The 24,464-nt window shown below is 43.4% G+C and overlaps 1 protein-coding gene across 4 annotated transcripts in view; it reads right to left on the minus strand.

The window, feature by feature from the left end:
* The window catches only part of atp8a1 (ATPase phospholipid transporting 8A1), a 508,819-nt gene extending 485,755 nt beyond the window's left edge, over positions 1-23,064 (minus strand). For 3 of the 4 annotated variants that reach the window (XM_072496671.1, XM_072496674.1, XM_072496672.1), the window contains exon 1: positions 22,864-23,063. In XM_072496671.1, coding sequence (XP_072352772.1) covers positions 22,864-22,912 — 49 coding nt within the window. In that variant the 5' untranslated portion in view covers positions 22,913-23,063. Of the gene's footprint in view, positions 1-22,863 lie in introns of all 4 variants that reach the window. The other variant, XM_072496670.1, reaches the window with a different exon arrangement.
* Between the last annotated feature and the right edge of the window lie 1,400 nt (positions 23,065-24,464).

Here is a 24,464-nt window from a genome sequence, read left to right on the forward strand (position 1 = left end):
TGCTGTAACTAGTTAATTAAATATTGTGGAGTAAGATGTCAATGTCAATCGATAGTCTTAAATTGAAAACTATCTTCGTCAAGTGTCGCCTACCTAGCGTTGGTGGTGGTAACCACTGTCTATCCAAATAGCAAGACCCATCATAACTATAAATCATACTTGTGTCACACACGTCACTAGCCTGAAAAGCTAATGTTTTTGATAATAAAGGGTCACAGAGGGCAGTAGTATATGCATGGATCTTCCAGGTTGGCTGGTATCCCATCCCTCAGCAAAACACGTTCCAATATTGTCCTTCACTTTGCCCACTTAAATTCTCTAGAATCATAGAATCCCTACAGTGAAGAAGCAGGCCATTTGGCCCATTGAGTCTGCACCGGCCCTCTGAAAGAGCACCCGACCTAGAGCCACTGCCCCCGCCGATCCCCGTAGCACCACCTAATCATTGGGACACTAAGGGGCAATTAGACACAGCCAATCCAGCTAACCTGCACATCCTTGTAATGTGGGAGGAAACCAGAGCGCCCGGGAGGAAACCCACGCAGACCCGAGGAGAATATACAAAGTACACATATTCAGTCATCCAAGATTGGAATCGAACCCAGGTCCCTGGCGCTGTGAGGCAGTAGTGCTAACCACTGCACCACCATGCCGCCTCTAATACCACACTATAAAACAAAAAGACAAGGTAAATACAGAACAGCAAGAGAAAGGGGGTAAAAGGGAAGAAAAGGCATGCACACCTGTAAAAAGGGGAAACAAAAAGGGTGGAAGAGATGGAACATTAAAAGGTTAAATAGACAATGGTATAAAAACAGGCCTCTGTCTCCTTCCCTACTGTATAATTCTTTACATTTCTACCTTTCTTCAGGGTCATTTAGACTCAAAACGTTAACTCTTTCTTTCCACAGGTGCCACCAGACCTGCTGAGTTTATCCAGCATTTTCTGTTTTTATTTCAGATTTCCAGCATCCGCAGTATTTTGCTTTAAAATAAACAATTATAGTTTGATTACCTCAAGACAGGTTCACAATTTTACCAAAACATCAAATCTATTAGGCGGCATGTGGCGCAGTGGTTAGCACTGGGACTACAGTGCCGAGGAACTGGGTTTGAATTCCAGCCGTGGGTCACTGTCCATGTGGAATTTGCACATTCTCCCCATGTCGGTGTGGGTTTCACCCCCGCAACCCAAAGATAGCAGGTTAGGTTAGGTGGATTGGCCACGCTAAATTGCACCTTCATTGGGGAAAAAAAATAATTGGGTACTTCAAATTTAAAAAAAGAAAAATCAAATCTATCCAATTTCATCAAAATGTATTTGGAAATTATGTAGCTACTTACCGCCAACCAGGAGCAACATTGTGAAACTTACATAGAGGACATGACTTTCAATTGAGCGAATGAATCATTCTGGTAAATGTGACTTGATTGTCAAAATAAATATACATTCCTGAAGATTAGCACAGTTGCTTCACAGCTCCAGGGTCCCAGGTTCGATTCCCAGTTTGGGTCACTGTCTGTACGTTCTCCCAGTGTCTGTGTGGGTTTCTTCCGGGTGCTCCGGTTTCCTCCCACAGTCCAAAGATGTGGAGGTTAGGTGGATTGGCCATGCTAAATTGCCCTTAGTGTCCAAAAAGGTTAGATGGGGTTACTGGGATAGGTAGGAGGTGGTGTGGGCTTAGATAAGGTGATCTTTCCATGGGCCTGTGCAGACTCGATAGGCTGAATGGTCTCCTTCTGCATTGTAAATTCTATGATCTATGAAGATACCTTGCTGAAGATTGGTGCCCAACACCAAATGCAGCTCTCCAGATGAGGTCTGATCAATGCTCCTTACAACTACACCACTTGCTAATTGTTGTACATCAACTCCCTCATCTTAAAGGACAACATTCCTTTAATATTTTTGATCACATTTTGTACCTAAACAAAACCTCCTGCATGAACATCCAAGTTCCCTTGCTCCTCAACAACTCAGTCTCTCACCGAAAGTCATATCATTCTCCTATCTGAAGTAGATGACTTCACTTTCCCACTGAACTCCATCTAACAGCTTTATTGACTCACTCAGTCTATGTCTTCTTGCAACTTCCTGCTCCCATTCACATATATTACTGTGTCACCTTAGTGTCATGTGTAAACTTGCACACAATGCAAACTCTTATTCTTTTATAGAAGCCAGTAGCATAGATGGTGATTTTTTAGAGATCCCTCGGAAATATCACATCAAAAACCTCGCTTTACACGGCCTTCCAAACAGCCCATGTCTACCTCCAATTCGATGTGCTTTCATTTTTGCTCATCTTTTGTGCAGATGCTCATTATATCCCATCTGCTTGTCTGTATAAATATCAACAGAATCCCTCCTCACCAGTTAGATATTTTTCTGAAAATTCCTCCAAATCAAGCAGATATGATCTACCCTTCAGAAATTCATGCTGACTCATGCTGATCAGTTAAACACGATGGTAGCATATGTCATTAGACTTGTAATCTACAGGCCGGGACTAGTTAAGTAATATATGTAATAAAAAGCTAATATCAAGTGATGGTGGCCACGAATCCACAAAACGGTCGTAAAAATCCACTTGGTTTACTATTGTCCTTTAGAGAAGAAAAATGTGCTGTCCTTACCCAGTCTGGCCTATGCACAATTCCAGACCCAGTATGGTGGTTCAAGGCAATACTAGGGAGACTTCCAGTGTTAAGGAACACGGTTTATTGGTAACACGGTAAACAAGTCTTCACTCTCCGGCTCCAGCCTCCACTCTGCCCGGGATCCCGCTTGCCCCACACTTCTTCCCCATTGGTTGGGGTTCATAGAATTTACAGTGCAGGAGGAGGCCATTCAGCCCATCTAATCTGCACCGGCTCTTGGAAAGAGTACCCCACTTAAGCGCACACCTCTTTCCCCATAAACCAGTAACCCCACCTTAGTTAAAGGCAATTTAGCATGGCCAATCTACCTAACCTGCACATCTTTGGTCTGTGGGAGGAAACCGGAACACCCGGAGGCAACCCACGCAGACACGGGGAGAATGTGCCGACTCCGCACAGACAGTGACCCAAGCCAGGAATCAAACCTGGGACCCTGGCACTGTGAAGTAACTGTGCTACCGTGCTGTCCTCATGCATTCCTGCGCGACAGGTTCCAAGCTGGTCACGGGGTCAATGAGGGCTTACCCCTTAAAGGGGATGCACTACCACATCCCCCTCAATAACATTTTTGAAGGTTATGTAGAGTTACTATATACTATATACAGTTTGAAAAACACAAAGGGAGAGAGTCCATAACAGGTCATCATAATGTTAATCTGTCTGGGGATTTTCAGAGAGTGTCAGACCACATTAGTCCTCCAACCGGCTCCTCCATCTCTGGAGGTAGCAACGTTGTCACTGTGGAAGATAGTCAAGTTTAACCACTACAGAAGGGACATTTCTTCACCGACTCCCTTCCAGGTTGTCGACAGAGCCAAACTCTGCTCGATTTCCCCTGTTCTGGCTCCACCACTGGAGCACTGGTACTGCCAGCTGGCTCCAAATTTTCCAAGAACTGGGTTGCGATCTCCCGGCTTCTTACATAGTCAACGTGCTTCTCCACTGTCCTTCCGTTCAATTGCATCATGTACGAGACTGGGCCTGACTTTGATACCATTCTGCCTGGTAGCAAGAGTGGGCCTGAGGAAGTTTCTGATGAGGACCAGGTCGCTCACTTCAAATTACCCGTCTGCTTTGAGTGAAACGTGCAGTTTCCTCTTGGAGGTCTGCTGGCCAAATTCAGGAAAACAAAGTCCAATTGGGTCCAGAGACTGCGGTCCATAAGTAATTCCACTGGTGTGATGCCCATGATAGCATGGTTAGTGTTAAGTAATGGGTTAAGAGACATCGCAGTTAGTTCTCATTTCTGTTAAATATCCATTAATTGACACTTATGTAAAGGGATTCAGGTGGCCTCTATCAGGTGATGTATAGTGAGAGAGTTGTGCAAAGGCTGTTGGAAGGAAATAAGTGTGTTTGTGAAAAAGGAACAGAACTTTAGACTCTTCATATCACAGCAACTAAAACGTCTAACAATTGGTAGCAGAGGATGGTCGCTGTGTGAATGTGAAGGGTTGAAAGATACAACTTTTCCAGATCAAACCAAGGAGTGAGTGAGAAAAGAAAAAAAGAAAAGGGATATATGGCTGAACCGAGGATAAAGATGGCTGGACATGACTATCCTCCCTTATTTTCTGAAAGGGAATTGTACGACCAATGGAGAAGTGCAGTAATTATGTGGACTAGGGTAACTGCTTTGGGAAAGAGAAAACAAGGTATGGCATTGGCTCTTTCTCTACCATATGGCAGTAAAATCCAAAACAAAGTGCTTTCTGAGCTGGAATTGGAAGAGTTAGACTCAGAAGGCTGGAGACTTTTACTACATTATATAGATAACATTTATAAGAAAGATGACTTAAGTGCGTATGAAATATGGTCGGATTTTGATAAGTTCCAGAAAATGGAGGATATCTCCATGGAAGACTATATAATGGAATTTGGCAGACTATATAAAAGACTGCAGAAACACAACCTGGAATTTCCACAGTCTGTGTTGGCCTTTAAATTACTTGACTGTGCTAGAGTGAGAAACATGGATAGGCTCCTGGTTTTGACAGGAGTTCAGTTTACTGATAAGGATACCTTATTCGAACAGATGACAAAAGCTTTACAAAAGTTTCTGGGGAAACATTCGATTCAAATGGCTCTGATGACCCAAATAGGTCAGCCAGCAATAAGGCAAAATATGGAAGATACAGGATGGCGAAATCGTATGGCTACCAACAGGGCTCAAGACTATAGAAGGAGACCGAGACAAGGAAATTATGAAGACAGAAACCCAGTTAGAACCTACAATAGGAAGATGAACCCCAGAAATGCACGGGGCATGATAAATCGATGTGACTCTCAATACCATTATGCTTTCAACTGTCCAACTCGTTATGATAGTGTTATGAAGCGACACATGACACGGAAGAGTCAGAAGAGGAAAAAGATAGTGACCAGAAAGAAGGCATTGTCCTATTGACAAGCAGTTTTACGCCGGTAATGAGGGTGTTGGTTACAGAATCCTCCAACTGTGCTGTATTGGACAGTGGCTGCACATCTACTGTGTGTGGAACTGACTGGTTAAAATGTTACCTGGACTCTTTGAATGCTTAAAATCGTAAGGAATTTGAAAGTTCCACAAGTTTCAGGTTTGGGGATGATAATACTCTGAAGTCGCTGAAAAGACTGGTGATCCCTTGCAATATTGCCGGAGTGAATCATTTCATTAGCACGGATGTTGTATCAAGTGAGATACCTTTGCTTCTGAGCAGACCGTCGATGAAGAAAGCACACATGAAACTGGATATGGAACAGGAAAGAGGGTGGACTTACAATTTACACAGGCGGGACACTATTGTATTCCATTACTGACAAATAATATTTCATGTAGAGTGGTTAAGGATGTGTTAATGGCAGTTGAAAATGGTGATAAAAAGCTTGTGGTATTAAAACTGCATAGGCAATTTGCACATCCGACTCCTCGGAGGCCAAAACATTTATTAAAGGATGCAGGGGTAAGGGATGACGACTATACTAAACTGATAGAACAGGTTAAAGACCGCTGTGAAGTTTGTAGGAAGCACAGAAGGACACCAGCACGACCAATAGTAACCCTACCTTTGGTCAGGAATTTTAACGACATTGTTTCCATGGACCTTAAGATCTAGGATAAAGCAAATAATATATTTATTTTGCATTTTGTAGATTTAGCAACCAGATTTAGTCAATCAACGATTGTACGATGTAAAGAAAAGTGTAATTCTGGATCAAATCGTGGAAAAATGGATAGGGACAGGAATGGGTCCACCGGCAAAATTACTTACGGACACTGGGGAAGAATTTGCTAATGATGAGTTTAGGGATGTGTGTGAAAACATGAATATCAGAGTAATGAATACGGCTGCAGAAAGCCCATTTAGTAATGGTGTCTGTGAAAGAAATCATGCGGTCATCGATGACATGCTTCGGAAAATTTTGGCAGATCGACCAAATTGCAGGCTAAATTCGGCTTTAGCATGGGCAGTATATGCAAATAATTCATTGCAGATGGTTGGGGGCTATAGTCCTTATCAATTAGTGTTTGGTAGAAATCCTAAAATTCCATCCATTTGGATGACCAGCCTCCAGCTTGGATGGAGACTACAATTAGCTCTGGTTTTGCTGAACATTTAAATGCATTACATAGCAGTAGAAGAGCTTTTTTGGAAGCAGAAGTCTCTGAAAGAATTTGCAGAGCTTTAAGACATAACGTACGGCCATCAGATGCCGTTTTTCAGCAAGGAGGCATGATATACTATAAGAGAGACAATTCTAATGAATGGAAAGGCCCAGGGAAGATCATAGGCATAGATGGCAAAATAATTATTTTGCAACATGGTAATCAAACTGTTAGGGTACATTCATCAAGGATAACGGGTACAGATTACAAATTTAGACAGAGCAGACAGACATGACGAGGAACCAGAGTCATCTGGTACGCATGTGTTACAGAACAATGAGGACCAATTAACTGGTATAGACAGGGTTTCTGTGGAGGAAGACAACACTTCTGATGAATTAGAACAGGTCATTTTTCCGAAAGGGCAACTGCCAAAAGTTGGTACAAAAGTGACATACTTGCCTGAAGGGTCTAGTCAATGGAAGGATGCAACTGTTATTAGTAGAGCAGGGAAGGCCACTGGAAAGTATAAACATTAGTTGAATGTACAGCATTCAGGAGAAGGAGTCAAGACAATGGATTGGGAAAACAAAGTTCAAAAATGGAGGGCACAGAAACGCAGTGCCAGTTCAGATAGTACATCGGTTAGTGAACAGGTCCTCAGGAAAAGGTCGAGAATTTTGAAAGGACATCCCACAGCAGATAGGAAAGATGAAATGAAAATGAAGTGAAAATTGCTTATTGTCACGAGTAGGCTTCAATGAAGTTACTGTGAAAAGCCCCTAGTCGCCACATTCCGGCGCCTGTTCGGGGAGGCTGGTACGGGAATCGAACCGTGCTGCTGGCCTGCCTTGGTCTGCTTTAAAAGCCAGCGATTTAGCCCAGTGTGCTAAACCAGCCCCTGGCAGTATATAACAAGTTACCAGGCGGGAGAGGGGACGTCGTTTATAAAGATCTCGGAACATGAGTAAGACTATGAATACTAATAGGAGTAAAAGCCCACATGCACATGAGATTTTGGTGGCTTCAAATAAGTTAGATGAAAAAGTTATCAAAGAAGCTAAACAGCAAGAATTGCACAGTTGGAGTGAATTTGGGGTATACACGGAAGTACCGGATAGGGGACAAAGAGCTCTATCCCACAGATGGATTTGCACAGAAATAGTTCTTCCAGATAGAATTTATAAGGCAAAGGCCAGGCTTGTGGCAAGGGGATTTGAAGAAAACTTAGAAGATCAGGATTTAAGGGTAGATTCACCTACAGCAGGAAAGGTTATTTTAAAAGATCTTTTTGGCTCTATTAGCCACAAAGGCATGGGAATGCAAATCTATAGATATAAAAGCTGCCTTTTTGCAGGGGTATCAGCTCCAGAGAGACATTTTTCTCCGTCCTCATAAAGAAGCAGCTAACACAGAAGGGGTACTCTGGAAGTTGAACAAATGTGTATATGGATTAAATGATGCATCTAGAGTCTGGTATTTTTCAGTAAGGTCAGTTTTGTTAAAGTTAGGCTGTTGCCAGTTGAAAGGAGATCCTGCAATGTTTTACTGGCACTATAAAGGCAATCTTTCTGGCATTTTTATGATGCATGTCGATGATTTTTTGTGGGGTGGGACTAGTGATTTTGAAGCTATTGTAATCTCTGGTTTGAGGAAAGAATTCAGGGTTGGAAGTCAGGCTTCCGGAGCATTTAAATATATTGGACTGGAAATCGAACAGACTAAGTTAGGGGCAACTTTACGTCAGCAATCTTATTTGGAAAGCATCAGACAAATAGCAATTAGTCGTGGCCGAGTTTCACAAAAAGACACAATGGTTTCAAAGATAGAAAAAGAGCAACTGCGAAGTTTAATTGGGCAACTGAACTGGTTAGGTAGACAGACTAGACCGGATGTGAGTTTTGATGTCTTAGAGTTGAGTACAAAAATGAATGATCCCAAAGTGGAAGACATAATAAGAGCAAATAAAGCATTGGCCAAACTAAAAATACAGGAGTGAGTTTTGAAATTCCCGGTTTTAGGTGACTTTAGGCACTTGAAACTCATAGTTTATAGTGATGCGTCCTCCGCAAATTTATGTGATGGGGTTTCAAGTGCAGGAGGTTTTATCATTTTCCTTTTGGGGAACAATGGTAAATGTTGCCCGCTTGTGTGGGAAACAAAGAAAATAAGGAGAGTGGTAAAAAGCACTTTGGCTGCTGAGACTTTATCATTGTAGAAGCGATGGATATGGCCTTTTATATATGTATGATATTGACAGAAATTTGGGGATTTGGGTAATATACCTATTGGCTGTCACATTGACAATACATCCCTGTGGGAAAATGTGCACTCTACAAAAAGTGTCAATGAAAAGAGGTTATGGATAGACATCGCAAGTTTGAAGCAGATGTTGAACAGAGGGGAAATAACAAAAATTAAATGGGTCGACAGCAGCTATCAACTGTTTTACGAAAAGAGGGGCGAGTTCACAGAAACTTTTGGATATTGTTAATGAAGGGAGCTTGTTTCTGTGACTTTTTTTTTATTACTCGTCCAAAAAAAAGGGAGAAAATCATGTGTGTGTTTGAGTTTCTTGAAATTTTGTTTTCACCTAATTTTTTTTTCTCCAAGGAAGGAGACTGTTAAGTAATGGGTTAAGAGACATTGCAATTTGTTGTCTCATTTATGTTAAGTATCCATTAATTGACACTATTATGTAAAGGGGCTTCAGGTGGCCTCTGCCAGGTGATGTATAGTGAGATTTGTGCAAAGGCTGTTGGAAGGAAATAAATGTGTGTTTGTGAAAAAGGAACAGAACTTTAGACTCTTCATATCACAGCAACTAAAACGTCTAACAGTTAGGGGGGGGAATTGTGTTACAAGATAGAAGTTGGCCAACCTTAGGTGTAGTGGTCTGTTGGACAGCTTCTTCATGGCTGTCGTGAACGTCTGCAGAGCTCTCTCTGCCAAGCCATTTGGAAGTGGGGCGACAAGGGGCTGTTCTGGTTTGGCAAATGCCATGTGTTCAGACAAAGTACTGAAAATCCTCCAGTGAACGCAGTGCCATTGTCAGGTACCAATATTTTGGGGGTGGGGGGGCATGGGTAGAAAGGATCTGCAACCGGACCTCTACTGTAGCCCCAAACTCTCTGCAGTGGCACACTTCTTGGGTGGTCTTGGAGGACTGCTACATCCGTAGCAATCATCTGGACTTCTGGCCTGATGACCCATTTTCTTCCCTGTCCACCGACAACGATCCTGTTACTGGGATCGCAGTCTCCCTGTGCCTGACATAGCTGTGCACCTTGCAGCCATACCACACCACAACTGATTCACCTTGCCCTCTTGCACGTTTTATGAATGCCTCTCAGCACACTCAGTTGCCTGAGCAATTTCACTCGCCCTAGATAATCTTAATTCTGGCCAGAAACCTTTTTTTTTTTTTTGCATACTTAACACCACATACTAATCATTGTACAGCATATCAGTGAACGCTGAGCTGAACACACAATGCTCAACCATTGGGCAGAGTCTGGCAACAAAAGTGGAGATTGTCTCTCCAGGGTCCCCGACATCCGAATTGAACTTATATGATCAGTGGTCTGGAGTTGAAATGGTCCCTCACCAACTGGTTGAATGACGGTGTTGGGAGCCTCCTGGGGCATCAAATTTCTTATAAGGTTGTATTTGGGGGCCCACAGACTGTTAATAGGATATCCTGCTGTTTATCCTCCTCCATTATTTGGTTTTCTGTAAAGAAGAAACCGAGCTGCTCAATATTCTGGCTCCAGTCTGGTCTTCAGCCCCCTGATTGAATGGGTCAAGCTACCCAAATCATGGGCATTTTCCATTCACTGTTTTACGTCAACGTTTTTCAACCTCTGTTCGCTTGGTACTGCGGGCTTGTGATTGATCCGATTTACATGCGTTACCAATGTGGTAGCTCGAGGCAATACTAGGGACACTTCCAATAAAACAGAAGGATTGATTGATATAAAAGAAAAAGGTAATCTACACTACAGGCAGAGTCACTAAACAGGCCTTCACTCTCTGGCTCCAGGGTACACGCTGCTCAGGACCTCATTCCCAGGGCCCTGCAATTTTCCCCCATTGGTCGGAGTTTGCGATAGGCCCAGAGCTGGCCAATGGACCGCAAAAGTTCCCCCCTTAAATCAACCGCCTTAAATCGACCGCACTACCACACAGAGCAACATGGTTAACTCTTGGCTGATCTTTGAAATAGCCTAGCAAACCACTCAGTTATATCAAAAAAGTGGACCTCCACCATCTTCTCAAGTGTAGAGATGGGCAATAAATGCTCATCTTGCCAGAAACGCCCAGATCCTGTGATTCTCACAACAGATGTTAAACTAACATCTGCAGTTGCAGCATTTCTTCCTCCCTCAATTAAATAGTGGGGACATTCACATGGCATATTTCCTCAATCTAAAGAGTTGTGAAAAGTTGTGCCTATCGCGCCTGCAATTTACTCACCTTATTTTCATATCCTGGAGTGGAAATCACCAAGTCCTGGGGACACATCTAAATCCATACTCACTTGACTGATCATACACTTGAATTTCATCCCGGTCCATCTTATTGGTTCCAATTTTTGATTACCACTCGTTAATATAGTTATAAAGACTTTTGCTGTTAGTTTTGATTTATCGTGCAATTTATTATCCTTTTTTATTTCTTAATTTCTCTGTTGCAGAGCTTGATATCCATTTTGTCTTGCATCTCATCAAGCTTTTTTGAAGCCGTTTTTTACCCCGTTTGCTGACCAATGTTGCTCAACTACACAAATGAAGCCTTTATTTTTTTAGAGAATGCACTTGCTTTGCATCATACCAAATACGTTCCACCATTTATATATACATTTACCCATTAACTTTAGTCCAGTTTACTGTGGCTAATTTAAATTTGAAATTAAAAACATAGTAGCATTAACTACTTAGGTTTAATTATTAAGTATTTAAGTCATAAAATGTCAAACATGCTCAAATTGTGTTTATTTTGATTTTTAACAACATTAGAATAAACAAAGTCCACTTAAACCATTCTGTGCATAGGTGCTCAAATCTAATGATCAATTCCAAAGGCTTCAGCATGTTACATCACAACAATCTAGAACTTAGATCACCTTTAGGCTGAGTAAATCGGACATGTATTTTCAAGAGCTTGGAAAAATAAGAGGCGACTGAATTAAAACAAAAAAATCCTGAAGGAGGTGGACAGGGTAGACACCAGCAGGTTGCTTTCCCTGGCTGAGATATCCAAGATATGGATATCTCAGCTAGCTCAGGGTAAGAGATCAATCATTTAGGGCTGAGATGGAGACTTTTTTCATTCAGGGTAGTTAGTGTCATAATATAAATCAGTACATTATGGTGCAATCACACACACACTGATGGACATGCAGTAGGACCAACCAGCATACATAACACCACAGCCAATCACCAGTGAGAGCACAAGTACTATAAAGACAGGGGACAGGAGAGTTCCCGCTCATTCTAGCAGCAGCCAGCTCAGAGCACAGAGCTCACAGCCTGCATCACAGACATTCACCATGTGCCGAGTGCCTCACCATAGCTAGTGATAGGAGAGGGTCCACAGTTAAGCTGGTATTGCTTATACCCACGTTTACAGCATGTTAGCATAGTTGAACAGTTAATAAAATAGTGTTACACCACTTCCGGCATGGTTCGCTTGTTTGTAAACCAGAACACCCAACACGACAGTTAGTTTTGGAATTGTAGATGCTCAATTGTTTGGTATATTCAAGGCTGAAGGATTTTTGGATTGTCAGTAAGTCAAAGAATCCAGAGAGTGGATGGGAATGTGAAGGTGAGGCAGAATTTCAGCCAAGGTGGAGCAGGCTTGAGGAATCATATGGTCTACTCCGGTCTCCTTTCTAAAGTCCCTGGCTACAAGAGCAGAGTCCGGTTAAACTTTTATTAAGGAACATCCCCCTGGAGACTTCCGGGTGCGGCGATGACCAGCTAAGCCGCACGTTTCGGCAGCTCCCGGTGGAACGGACTTTTGGGCTCTTAATAAGAGCCCCAACGGCAATTTTAACAGCTAAAAGCACTGTGCGGTAAACCAGAAGGGAATCCCCCCTGGATACGGATGGAAAAAGGAGGAAAGTGGCCGGATTGCGGTGGATCCTTTAGAGCAACGGCAAGGAAGGCAAGCAAAAACCAAGATGGCGTCGGAAGGTGGCAGTTTAATATGGGGCCCTGAACAACACGAGTTTTTGAAACGCTGCGTGGAAGAGCTTAAAAAGGAGATAAAGAAGGAGCTGTTGGCCCCGATATTACAGGCGATCGAAGGGCTAAAGGAGGAGCAAAATACCCAGGAGCGGGAGCTTCGGGTCGTGAAGGCAAAGGCTGCCGAGAACGAGGACGATATACAGAGCCTGGTGATGAAGACGGAGATGCACGAGGCACACCATAAACGATGTGTGGAAAGATTGGAGGTCCTGGAGAATAACGCGAGGAGGAATAATTTAAGGATTCTTGGTCTTCCTGAAGGTGCAGAAGGAACAGACGTCGGGGCATATGTGAGCACGATGCTGCACTCGTTAATGGGAGCGGAGGCCCCGGCGGGTCCGCTGGAGGTGGAGGGAGCATACAGAGTGATGGCGCGAGGACCGAGAGCAGGAGAAATTCCTAGAGCCATAGTGGTGAGATTTCTCCGTTTTAAGGACAAAGAGATGGTCCTTAGATGGGCAAAGAAAACTCGGAGCAGTAGGTGGGAGAATGCGGTGATCCGCGTATATCAAGACTGGAGTGCGGAGGTGGCGAGAAGGAGGGTGAGCTTTAATCGGGCCAAGGCGGTGCTTCACAAAAAGATAAAATTTGGAATGCTGCACCCGGCAAGACTGTGGGTCACATATCAAGGGAGGCACCACTACTTTGAGACGGCGGATGAGGCATGGACTTTTATTGTGGAAGAAAAACTGGAATAAGCGGGTTACTAAAAAAGAACGTTTGAAACAAAGTGGTGGGGCGAGTATGGGGGGCGAAGAGGGGGGAAAAAGGGGGGGGAAAAAGATGAGTTATGTTATTAATCCTGCGATGCGGTAACTTTTCTCTCTTCCACAGGTGGTGGTGGAGGGAGGAAGGGAGGTGGAGGAGATGGGGCGTTGGCCATGGGGGGCGGGGCCAAAAGGGAAGCGCGGGCTTTGCTCTCGCGCTATGATAATCATGGCGGGAATAGGGAAGCAGGAAGGAGGGGGCGTCGCACGGTGCGAGCCGAGGTCGGCCAGAGTTTGCTGACTTCTGGGAGCAACATGGGGGGTGTAACTAGGCTAGTGGGGGATCTAGCAGGGCAGGAGGGGGGAGTTACTGGGTTGCTGCTGCGTGGGAACCGGGGGAGGAGCTGGAAAAAGGGGATGGCTAATCGACAAAGGGGGGGGGGGTAAAAAGCCCCCCAACCCGGTTGATCACGCGGAATGTGAGAGGGCTGAACGGGCCGATAAAGAGGGCACGAGTACTCGCACACCTTAAGAAACTTAAGGCAGACGTGGTTATGTTACAAGAGACGCACTTGAAACTTATAGACCAGGTTAGACTACGCAAAGGATGGGTGGGGCAGGTGTTTCATTCGGGGCTAGATGCGAAAAACAGGGGGGGGGGGGGGGGAGCTATACTAGTGGGGAAGCGGGTTATGTTTGAGGCAAAGACTATAGTGGTGGATAGCGGGGGCAGATACGTGATGGTGAGTAGCAAATTACAGGGGGAGGCGGTGGTCTTGGTAAACGTATATGCCCCGAACTGGGATGATGCCAATTTTGAGGCGCATGCTAGGACACATCCCGGACCTAGAGATGGGAAAGCTGATAATGGGGGGAGATTTTAAATACGGTGCTGGAGCCAGGGCTGGACAGGTCGAGATCCCGGACTGGAAGGAGGCCGGCTGCAGCCAAGGTGCTTAAAGATTTTATGGAGCAGATGGGAGGAGTAGACCCGTGGAGATTTAGCAGACCTAGGAGTAAGGAGTTTTCGTTTTTCTCCTATGTCCACAAAGTTTATTCGCGAATAGACTTTTTTGTGCTGGGAAGGGCGTTGATCCCGAAGCGGAGGGGGACGGAGTATACGGCTATAGCCATTTTGGATCACGCTCCACATTGGGTAGACTTGGAGATAGGGGAGGAAACAGAAGGGCGTCCAGAGGGATTCTCAGGGATGTTAATATATAAGTATATAAGTATAATATGTATAGGTTGTTGTTATAGATAATTGTATATTGGACTGTTAAAACATATTTTTGGAGAATATTTATCTGGGACAAGGCAGTTGCCATTTAGTTTTGTTTATATATTATTTATTTCTTGTTTATAAAACTGGCCATTGTTATTTATATTGTGATATTACTGTGTAAAGGATACACAAAGGATACACAATGTACTGTGATGGTTGGCCAAAAATTTTCAATAAAATATTTTTTTTTTAAAAAAGGAACATCCCCCTGAAGAAGTTAATGGTGGGTGACTCCAATCATGATGAAGATCAGAAGGATGTGCTTGAGCTCTCTTTTTTAGAGACAATCATTACCTTGCACCGGTGGCTCCAGCTTGATCAAAGGAGATGCGAATGGAGCTTACATCAAATAGTCAACAAACAGTCCCTTTCCTTACAATGAATAGGAGATCATTGATGAAGCATCTGAAATGGTATGGTTACACCGAGGAAAGTGCTCAGAGGAACACCTGCAGCGATATCCTGGGATGGGATTATTCACTTCCAAAAACAACAATCTTCCTTTCTGCAAGATATAACTCCAGTCACTGGAGAGTTTTCCCTTTATCTTCACTGACTTCTAGGGCTCCAGGGTAACACTTTGATTGTGAATCACACAAAAATGTCAAGACGGATTATTCTCATCTTACATTTCAAATTTACATCGTGTCCATTTTGAGTAAAAAGGGCTGTAATGAGGTCTGGAGCCAAATGTTCCTGGAAAACTCAAATAAAGCTTCAGGAAAGCTTTCCTAATGACTAAATGCCACTTTAAAGCACTGTTGATAGCTCCTCTAATCAATCTGCTGATAATTTAGAGTTACTAAAGGACAGCAATTGGTTGTTTTGATTTGACCGTTTCGTTGACACAGCTTATCTGGACAATTTTTTACATTGCCAGTAGAAGTCAACATTGTCACTGTCCTGACGAGCAATTACTAGATCTGCAATGAAATGTTTTTATAACCCATAACCTTTGCTGCGTCCGGGGGTTGGGGAAATAAAGCCACATTATTTCACATTTGTTTTGCTTTTCTCTTGTTAGAACCACAGAATGCCTGCAGTGCAGAAGGAGGTCATTTGCCCCATCGAGTCTGCACCGACCCTCCGAAAGAGCATCCAACCCGGGCCTACTCCCCTGCCCCATCCCGGTAACCCTGCCAATCCACCTCATCGGCACACCTTTGGACTGTGGGAGGAGACCGGAGCACCCGGAGGAAACCCACACAGACAGGGGGAGAAATTGCAAACTCCACACTTGTTAAAACCATTAACAGTCCTATGACTCTGTTCCTCTGCGTTTTATGAAAAATAAAAATGTTACGGTCTTTTGAGCCAGTGTTCTGTTCTTGGATCTTCCCATCCAGCTATAACGTCAACTGGGATCGTAACATCTAGCAAGCCACCCTTTCTTAAAAAAAACCCTACAAGTAAAAACTAATATCTTACAAGTTTTCTTTTAAACGTTAGGAAATAGTCTTTCACGTAAATGACTCTCCCAAACAATCTGTAATCTACATTAAATGTATCTTTTGGGATACAAATCAGTTTGTATGGTAAACTTGAAAATTGGAATTTGCTAACATAAACAGTCCTTGTGAAATTAAGAAATTATTGCTGATTCTCTATTGCATTCGTTAGGCAATTTGTGTCACTATTTTACTGTGCAATTTCCCATGCCTTATCAATAACAGACTATTCCACCACAATGTACACAAATAAAGTAATTGACTGGCACTATAAATGAAGATGCAAATGTAAAGAAAATGGGCCCAGGTTTCAGAGAGCCACTCCTACTCTGCCACCATAACCTGTTGCAGACTCCAGCTATTCACACTAACACGGTTTCATAAAACTTCCATAAGTGCAAATGCCTTTAACATAATAAAACATCCCCAGGCACTTTACATTGACATTATGAAACAAAATATGATACCAAACCACAAAGGAGATATTAGGGCAGATGACCAAAAGCTTGGTCAAAAAGACGGTTTTTTCAGAAGCATGTTATTGCAGAAAAGAGAGAATGTAAGATTTAGGGAAGGAATTCCAGAGCAGACATCTAGGCAGTTGAATGCTTGGTCACCAATTGTGGACCAATTAAAATCAGGAATGCTCGAATGTTCAAGAAGCCAGAACTAGAATAGTGCAGAGATCTGAGGATTGTGGCACTGGAGAAGGCGAGAGAGAGAATCACAGAGGGATTGGCAAACAAAGGTGATAATTTTAAAATCAAGTGTTATGACACGCTGGGCAATTGCGTGATCCATTCCAGCTCCATTCGTCCCAGGGTCACAACACAAGTGAATTAACCAATAATTATTCTAAAAATAGCCAAAGTCTCTGGCCCTTGGCTGCCCAATAATTAGTCACCAGCTTTGTAAATGTAAACACGATTACTGTTTATTTATACCAAGAACTATCAAGACATAGTAACTACAATTGGATAACAAGCTAATACCTATTACGTCCTTTAACTGCCCCCACAGTCTACCCAGACACAGAAGACAGAAACACAGAGGGGGAAAGGGGTGAAAGGCAAAAAAAGAAAAAAAGTCTTTGCTTTGGATGGTGGTTCTTCAGCACACTTTCTCCACGGAAAGGTTGCTGATTAAAGTCTCTGGTTTACAGCTGGTAATGATCTTCTTTGTAGAGACAGTCATTCATTCAGGATCCCTGTAGGATATAAAATGCAGTGCCTACAGGCAGCGGGCTTTTTGGAAAAACATCTTATTTATCTCGAAACTGGGCCTTAACAGCTTCAGACATTTGCAGAGGGGGGAGATGGATTTTTTGACTAGGAGCCAAGACAATGGCTTTGGTGGGAGAAAAAAAAATTCACCTGCAAAAACATACAAGATAAAAATTTGTTTTGCTTCTCAAATACAACAAAACCTCCACCCAAAATATAATGTACAAAATACAATCCATTGCTCAATTTTGAACAATATACTTTCGGCACTAAAAACCATTTACAGGAAATTAATAGCCTTCCTGTTACTTTTTGTTTTACTTTTTAAACCAGTTTCAGGTTTAAATGCCATAAATGGATGCTCCGCACTCATGCTTGACAATTTAACCAGAAAAGCATTTCCTTTGGATTGGATTATTGTCATGTGTACTGAGGTACAGTAAAAAGTATTGTTCTGTGTGCAGTTCAAACAGATCATTCCGTACATGAAAATAAAATAAATAGGATAGGTCAAACAAAATACAAACATAACATACACACTGTAAATACATAGACACGGGCATCGGGTGAAGAATACAGTAGTGTAGTACTGCTCAGTAGAGAATGTCAAGTTTAGTAAACCACAAAACAACTTGCTGGTCATGCATTTACTTTTATGACAGCTCAAAGTAAATAGAATTCAAAACTTTTCATGCAAAACTGAGTGAGGCTCAGTAGGGGTGAATAATGCTCAAGAACACAGACTGGTATTAAGAAAATAAATGTATTTATATTGATAAACATTAGAAATAAAGTAAAGTTTTAAGTGGGTTTAATTTAATGTTTCTGTGCCTGGAAGGGTAATGCCTATAGTTAGATTCATGCTGGACAAAGATGTTGGGGGGTTAGATTCAATTCCATTTGCAATTCTATTGTGCTTGAAGAGAGCTATGGTGTAAACCAGCAACGGTTGCTTCACAACTGGGGCCTTGCAAGGTAGAGAAGCTCTTAATTTATGTTTAGCCAATTTGATTACAGTGCAGATAGATGACCGCACCGACCTCCTCAGAAGACAAAAACGGGACACAACCGACAGAGTACCCTTCATCGTCCAGTTCTTCCCCGGAGCAGACAACTGCAACATCTTCTTCAGTCTTCAACACGTCATCGATAAAGACGAACATCTGCCAAGGTTATCCCCACACCTTCAAACAACCGCGCAACCTCAAACAGACCATTGTTTGCAGGAAACTACCCAGAGTTCAGAATAGCGACCACGACACCACACAACCCTACCATGGCATTGTCTGAAAGACGTGCCAGATCATTGACATGGGTACCAGCATTACACATGAACACCACCCACCAGGTACATACTCCTGCGACTCAGCCAACACTGTTTACCTCATACGCTGCAAGAAAGGATGTCCCAAAGCATGGTACATTGGAGAGACCATGCAGACGCTGCGACAACGGATGAACAGAGATCGTGCAACAATCGCCAGGCAGGAATGTTCCCTTCCAGTCGGGGAACACTTCAGCAGTCAAGGGAATTCAGCTTCTGATCTACGGGTAAGCGTTCTCCAAGGCGGCCTTCAGGACGCGTGACAACGCAGAATCGCCGAGCAGAAACTTATAGCCAAGTTCCGCACACACGAGTATGGCCTCAACCAGTACCTTGGATTCATGTCGTATTACATTCACCCCCCACCATCTGGTCTGGGCTTTCAAAATCCTACCAACTGTCCTGGCTTGAGACAATTCACACCTCTTTAGCCTGTGATTATCCCTCTCTCAAGAGTGGTAAACGTATGGGATCACGAGCCAGAAAGATCTGCAGTAGTGCTAAGGTACATGAGAAATTACCACAATTTGGGAGACATTATTTGAAATAATTGTGGAAATCAGTGACTGGACCTCGGAAGTTGTTTAAAAGTCTTTAAAGACAAAAGAAACCTGAAGGGAGAGGTGTAAAACCTGAAATCGAAACTCTGATGGAAGCAGCAGAGGGAAAGCATAAATTAAAAAGGTCATTTTAAAGTGTGACATTTGAAAACGGAATTTGAAATCACTCGTGTGGAAGCTGGAATTCAGTGAGCCAAGGCGCTCACGGTATAAGAATCAATCATCCAGGGGGATTTTGAGGTTAAGTCCACAGACATTCACTTGGGTTCAAAGTGTCTTACCACAGTCAGTTATTCTGTGCTAAAAAAAGGACGGTGTGTTAATGAGACCATTGTAGTTTATGGTGTTCTTTGTAAATGGTGTTAATCCTGAAACCAGTGTGTAATTGTTAAGCCAAAGCGAGAGTAAAAGAATATATATTGTCATGTTTACAAAACATTTTTTTTCTTGTTGTTTAAACTAATTTGAAATCTTGTGACTGTTCCTCCACACTGCATATTAAAAACGTTATGGGGCGAGATTCTCCGTCCCAAACTGGTGCAGTGCACCTCACTGGCAGCGGGATTCTCCATTCTGCCAGTGGCCAATGGGGTTTCCCATTATACGCAGCCTCACGCCGTCAGGAAATCAGAGCGTGGGTGTGCTGCCGGCACAACGGAGATTCCCGACAGTTGAGAATCCAGCCCTGGTCTTTTGAGCCAGGTTCCATTCATCAACTGGGATCGTAACACTGTGCATGGATTTGACTTTCATATTATAATGAAATTACTACCCGTGTATGCCAAAGCCTAGGTGCACTTGACTTCAGTAAGCAAATTAATGTACACACCCCTGTCTGCATCAATGGGGTCTCAAGGTGGAGATGCTTGACAGCTTCAAATTCCTAGGTGTGCATATCATCAAAAATCTGTCCTGGGCCACCCACATTGACACTACCACCAAGAAAGCACAACAGCGCCTATACTTTCTCAGGAAACTAAGGAAATTCAGCACATCCATACTGACTCTTACCAATTTTTACAGGTGCACCATAGAAAGCATCCTATCTGGCTGCATCATAGCCTGGTATGGCAACCGCTCGGCCCAAGACCGCAAGAAACTTCAGAGAGTCATGAACACCGCCCAGTCCAGCACACAAACCCGCGTCCCATCCATTGATCCACCTGCTGCTGCCTTGGGAAAGCGGGCAGCATAATTAAAAGAACCCTCCCAACCGGTTTACTCACTCTTCCAACTTCTTCCATCGGGCAGGAGATACAAAAGTCTGAGAACACACAAACAAATTCAAAAACAGCTTCTTACCCGCTGTTACCAGACTCCTAAATGACCCTCTTATGGACTGACCCGATTAATACTACACCCCTGCATGCTTAACCCGATGCCGGTGTCTCTGTATTTACGTTGTGTATCTGGTGTTGCCCTTTTACATATTTTCTTTTCACATACTAAATGATCTGTTTGAGCTGCACGCAAAATAATACTTTTCCTTGTTCCTCGGTACACGTGACAATAAACTATTCTAATTAATGGCAATTACAGAGGGACAATAAATTCTGGTCAAGAAGAATTTTTTTTAAAAATCTAAGTCTGGCCGATGGTATTCTTGTATTGTCAATCTAGGAACATCAGCATGAGAAAATGTTTATACCCAGATATCACGTAGCTAACTCGCTCTTCTTTTCCCACAACATATGCTTTAACTGCAATGCAATCCCAGAAAAGTGCTGGTTCATCATTGGTGTGCATTTTCCCTTTGCAAATACTCTTACATACCCATCATTTCATACAGCTTGTTAATGTTCCCAAATTGTGACAATACTAGGAACAGTGTCCAAGAACTTTGCAACAAAATGTGTGAGACATGTCACAGGTATGAAAATATTCTGGATTGGTACAGAATGAAGTGCAATTACAGCAGCTATTGTATTCCTCACATAACATATAGAACTCTGACTTCAGCACATAGCACAAAGAGCTCTTTTGATGTTATTCCAATCACATTGTTGGGCATCAGCCTGTGTTAGAGAGAATGGATTTCAGAAGAGTAATACATCATCACTAATTCATTAGTCTGTGTTTTGGGGGGGGGGGGGGGGGGGGAGATGGTGGTGTCGTGGTCACGTCACTAGTAATCCAGAGGTCCAGGCACATACTCTGAGCATAGACATCCAAATCCCACCACGGTAGCTGATGGAATTAGAATTAAATTCATAATAAATCTGGAATTGAAAGCTACTCTCAGTAATGGTGACACTGATAGTTGTAAAAACCCATCTGGTTCACTAACGTCCCTTAGAGAAGGAAATCTTTCCCCTCATCTGGCCTGGCCTACATGTGACTCCATATCCACAGCCATGTGGTTGACACTCAACAGCTCTCTGAATCGGTCCAGCAAACCACTCTGTTCAGGGCAATCAGGGATGGCAACAATTGCTTGTCTCGCCAGTGACACCCCATGAAAGATTAAATTTAATTCTTGGGCAATATTTAGTCCAATTTTTAAAACCTACACACAACAGCTCAACAAGCAAGTTTTGAAGCACAGGAAAGTTACTGACAGCAGCAATTCCCTTCAAGGTAATTATTAGGATTACGGAATTGATATTAATGTTTACTTTCAAACTTAAATGTTGCACTCAGAAGTGAATTGCAGCCACCATTAAATCATTTTCCAAAATTGGATGAACAGTGCCGTCCTTGCTTGTGAGTTTCATAATTCATTGCGCCCACAGCGCTCCTTGATCCCAAATCTGATGTATATAATTTATCTAAACATGTTGGCTTCAGGCTCAAGTGTTTTAGCTTCAGATGCCACATTTGACAAGATTTATTTTGCTGCATCACAGTATGCAATTACAAAGTATGCATCCTCGGTGTACTGCCATTAAACACTGAATTTCAAATTATCCGTCCAGCCCAATTACTTGATATTCAATTACATAATATGCTGAAAGACCGTAAACATTAACTGTATTCAGTGCTGTGAACAGCAAAAGCTCGTGTATTTTCTTCATTAGCCAATTAGCTGCTAAGCCAGAGCCCGTCTTTTTGTTTTTATACTGAATTACCTTACACGTTACTAAAAATGCAATCGTTCCTATTATGTACACAGACAGATGCTTCAAAAACAAATTATCAACATGGTTATTTGTCTCGCCTTCCTAACCGCAAAGAAAATTTACTTCAGGTTCTGTACGATGTATGCACAAGAAGTGCCCAATATATTACTCCAAGTTGGACCTTGACTGGTTAATGACTCCTGACAATAACAAATAATCAATAAAAACTTCAGCCTATATAGTTTCCAGTGACAGTTTCGGGAAAAAAAGCGGAGGACCAATAATGCAGCGGGCTTCAGCAAATCTGGAAGGCGATGATTAATTTACAAGGTGCAATTTCGATTATCACACGGGTGCCCAAACCGAAAACCCAAAAGTACAAAAAATAATCCGGTTCGTACAAAACGGCAGATACTGCGGGGCGAATTCAGTCCCAAGTCACAGTACAATGGGCATTGGCTCCAAAACTGGAGAGTGCAGCAAATCCTGAACAGATTTCCTTTCGGCTGTTACTTTGCCAGTGTGAAAGCTATTTAAAACACACCGCATCGCATTTCAAAGCAGCTTCCTCGAAACGTTTCCGATGTTTCATTGCAAAAGAAACAAAAATGGTGGCGAAGTTTCAACCCGCTGTGGGGTGTAAAGAGAAGGGTGGAGAGAGGGAATCACAGGTACGGACAGGTGCAATCTAATGGCAATGTGCTGCTCTACCCTGGGTCACAAGACATTCCTCCCAAATGGGGGAGTGCACCTTACCTTCCGCTCGAGAGCGGAGCTCTGCCACTGTCTTTCGAACGGGCGGCATCTTCCCGGAATGAGTCAGTGCATCGTCCGACAGACCAGCAAGTCGGTGCACTTAAAGGGCGGCGGGATTAATCTCAGCGGAGCAGCTGCTCTCTGTGCGAATGAAGTGAGCGAGAGAGCCAGGCAGGCAGGACGCGCAGCCGCACACCGCTCCAGCCAGCGCCGACACCCCAACCCGAGCGCGAGCCCGGGGGCCGGAGCGCGAGCCCAGGGGCCGGAGCCTTCCACCGCGGCGCACGCGCGCGCCACCTGAACCCGCCGCCAGTCAGGGCACACAACCTGGGGAAATATGGTGCAAAAAACCCCGACTCATTATCCTTCCTATTCGGCAAACGGGGAGTGAGCCCGTTCACTGTTCACTTTATTTGCAAAGCCTCTCCACCCCTCCACGGTTGCCGCGATGGGTGAGTCCGGGTACGTCCATCCCCCTCTCGGAAGCTTTTTTAAAATCCGGTCCCGGCATCAAACGTGGAAACTTGCGAACATCTCATTGATATTTCCAAACAGAGCAACAGCACTTCGCTGGAAAATAATGTGTTTGATCTCAACTGCAAAGAATACAATGTCTACGTTGAGATCATTAATTACTGAAAACAAGTATCCGCATGGGATTGTTAATAGCACTCTGTAGATTACACATTGAACTGCGAGACTTTAAATGAAGTGAACATCGGAACAAGAGTAAGCATTCAGCCTGTGGGGCATGTCACACCCTTTTAATGAGATCAAGGCTGATCTGGCGCCGAACTCCCTCCTTGTATCCTCCCTCTGTATCCCTGAACACCCTTCGCCAAAATGATTCATTAATTGAATTAGCATCGATCATATTTCTGGAAGAGATTTCCTAACTTCGATCAACCACCTTTTTGTTTCCCTTATGGAATTCGAGCTTCGCTGCCAATGCCAGTATTTACTGCCCGATGACCCTTAACTGCCCTCGAAATGTGCCTTCTTGAACTGCAGTCCATGTAGGCAGAGTAAAGTGATTTGGAATGCTGTGATTTTGACCTGGAGACAGAAAAAATGGTGCTATAGTTCAAAGTCAGAATAATGAGTGACTTATTTGAGGACAACTTGCAGATGGTAGTGTTCACTTGGGTCCACTACCCTTAATAATAACCTTTTATTGTCACAAGTATGAAGTTACTGTGAAAAGCCCCTAGTCGCCACATTGCACGCCTGTGCGGGTAAACTGCTACGGGAATTGAACCCGCACTGCTGGCCTTGTTCTGCATCACAAACCAGCTGTCTAGCCCACTGAGCTGACCTTCTAGGTGGTAAAGATCACAGGTTTGGAAGGTACTGTCAAAGGAACCTTGGTGAGCAGTGCATTTGATAGATAGAATCTTAGAATTTACAGTGTAGAAGGAGGTCATTCGGCCCATCGAGTCTGCACTGGCCCTTGGAAAGTGAACCCTACTCAAACCCACGCCTCCACCCTATCCCTGTAACCCAGTAAGCCCACTTAACCTTTTTGGACACGATGGGCAATTTAGCATGGCCAATCCACCTAACCCGCACATCTTTGGACTGTGGGAGGAAACCGGAGGACT

This window comes from Scyliorhinus torazame, chromosome 3 (assembly GCF_047496885.1).
Source record: "Scyliorhinus torazame isolate Kashiwa2021f chromosome 3, sScyTor2.1, whole genome shotgun sequence".
Taxonomy (NCBI): Eukaryota; Metazoa; Chordata; class Chondrichthyes; order Carcharhiniformes; family Scyliorhinidae; genus Scyliorhinus; species Scyliorhinus torazame.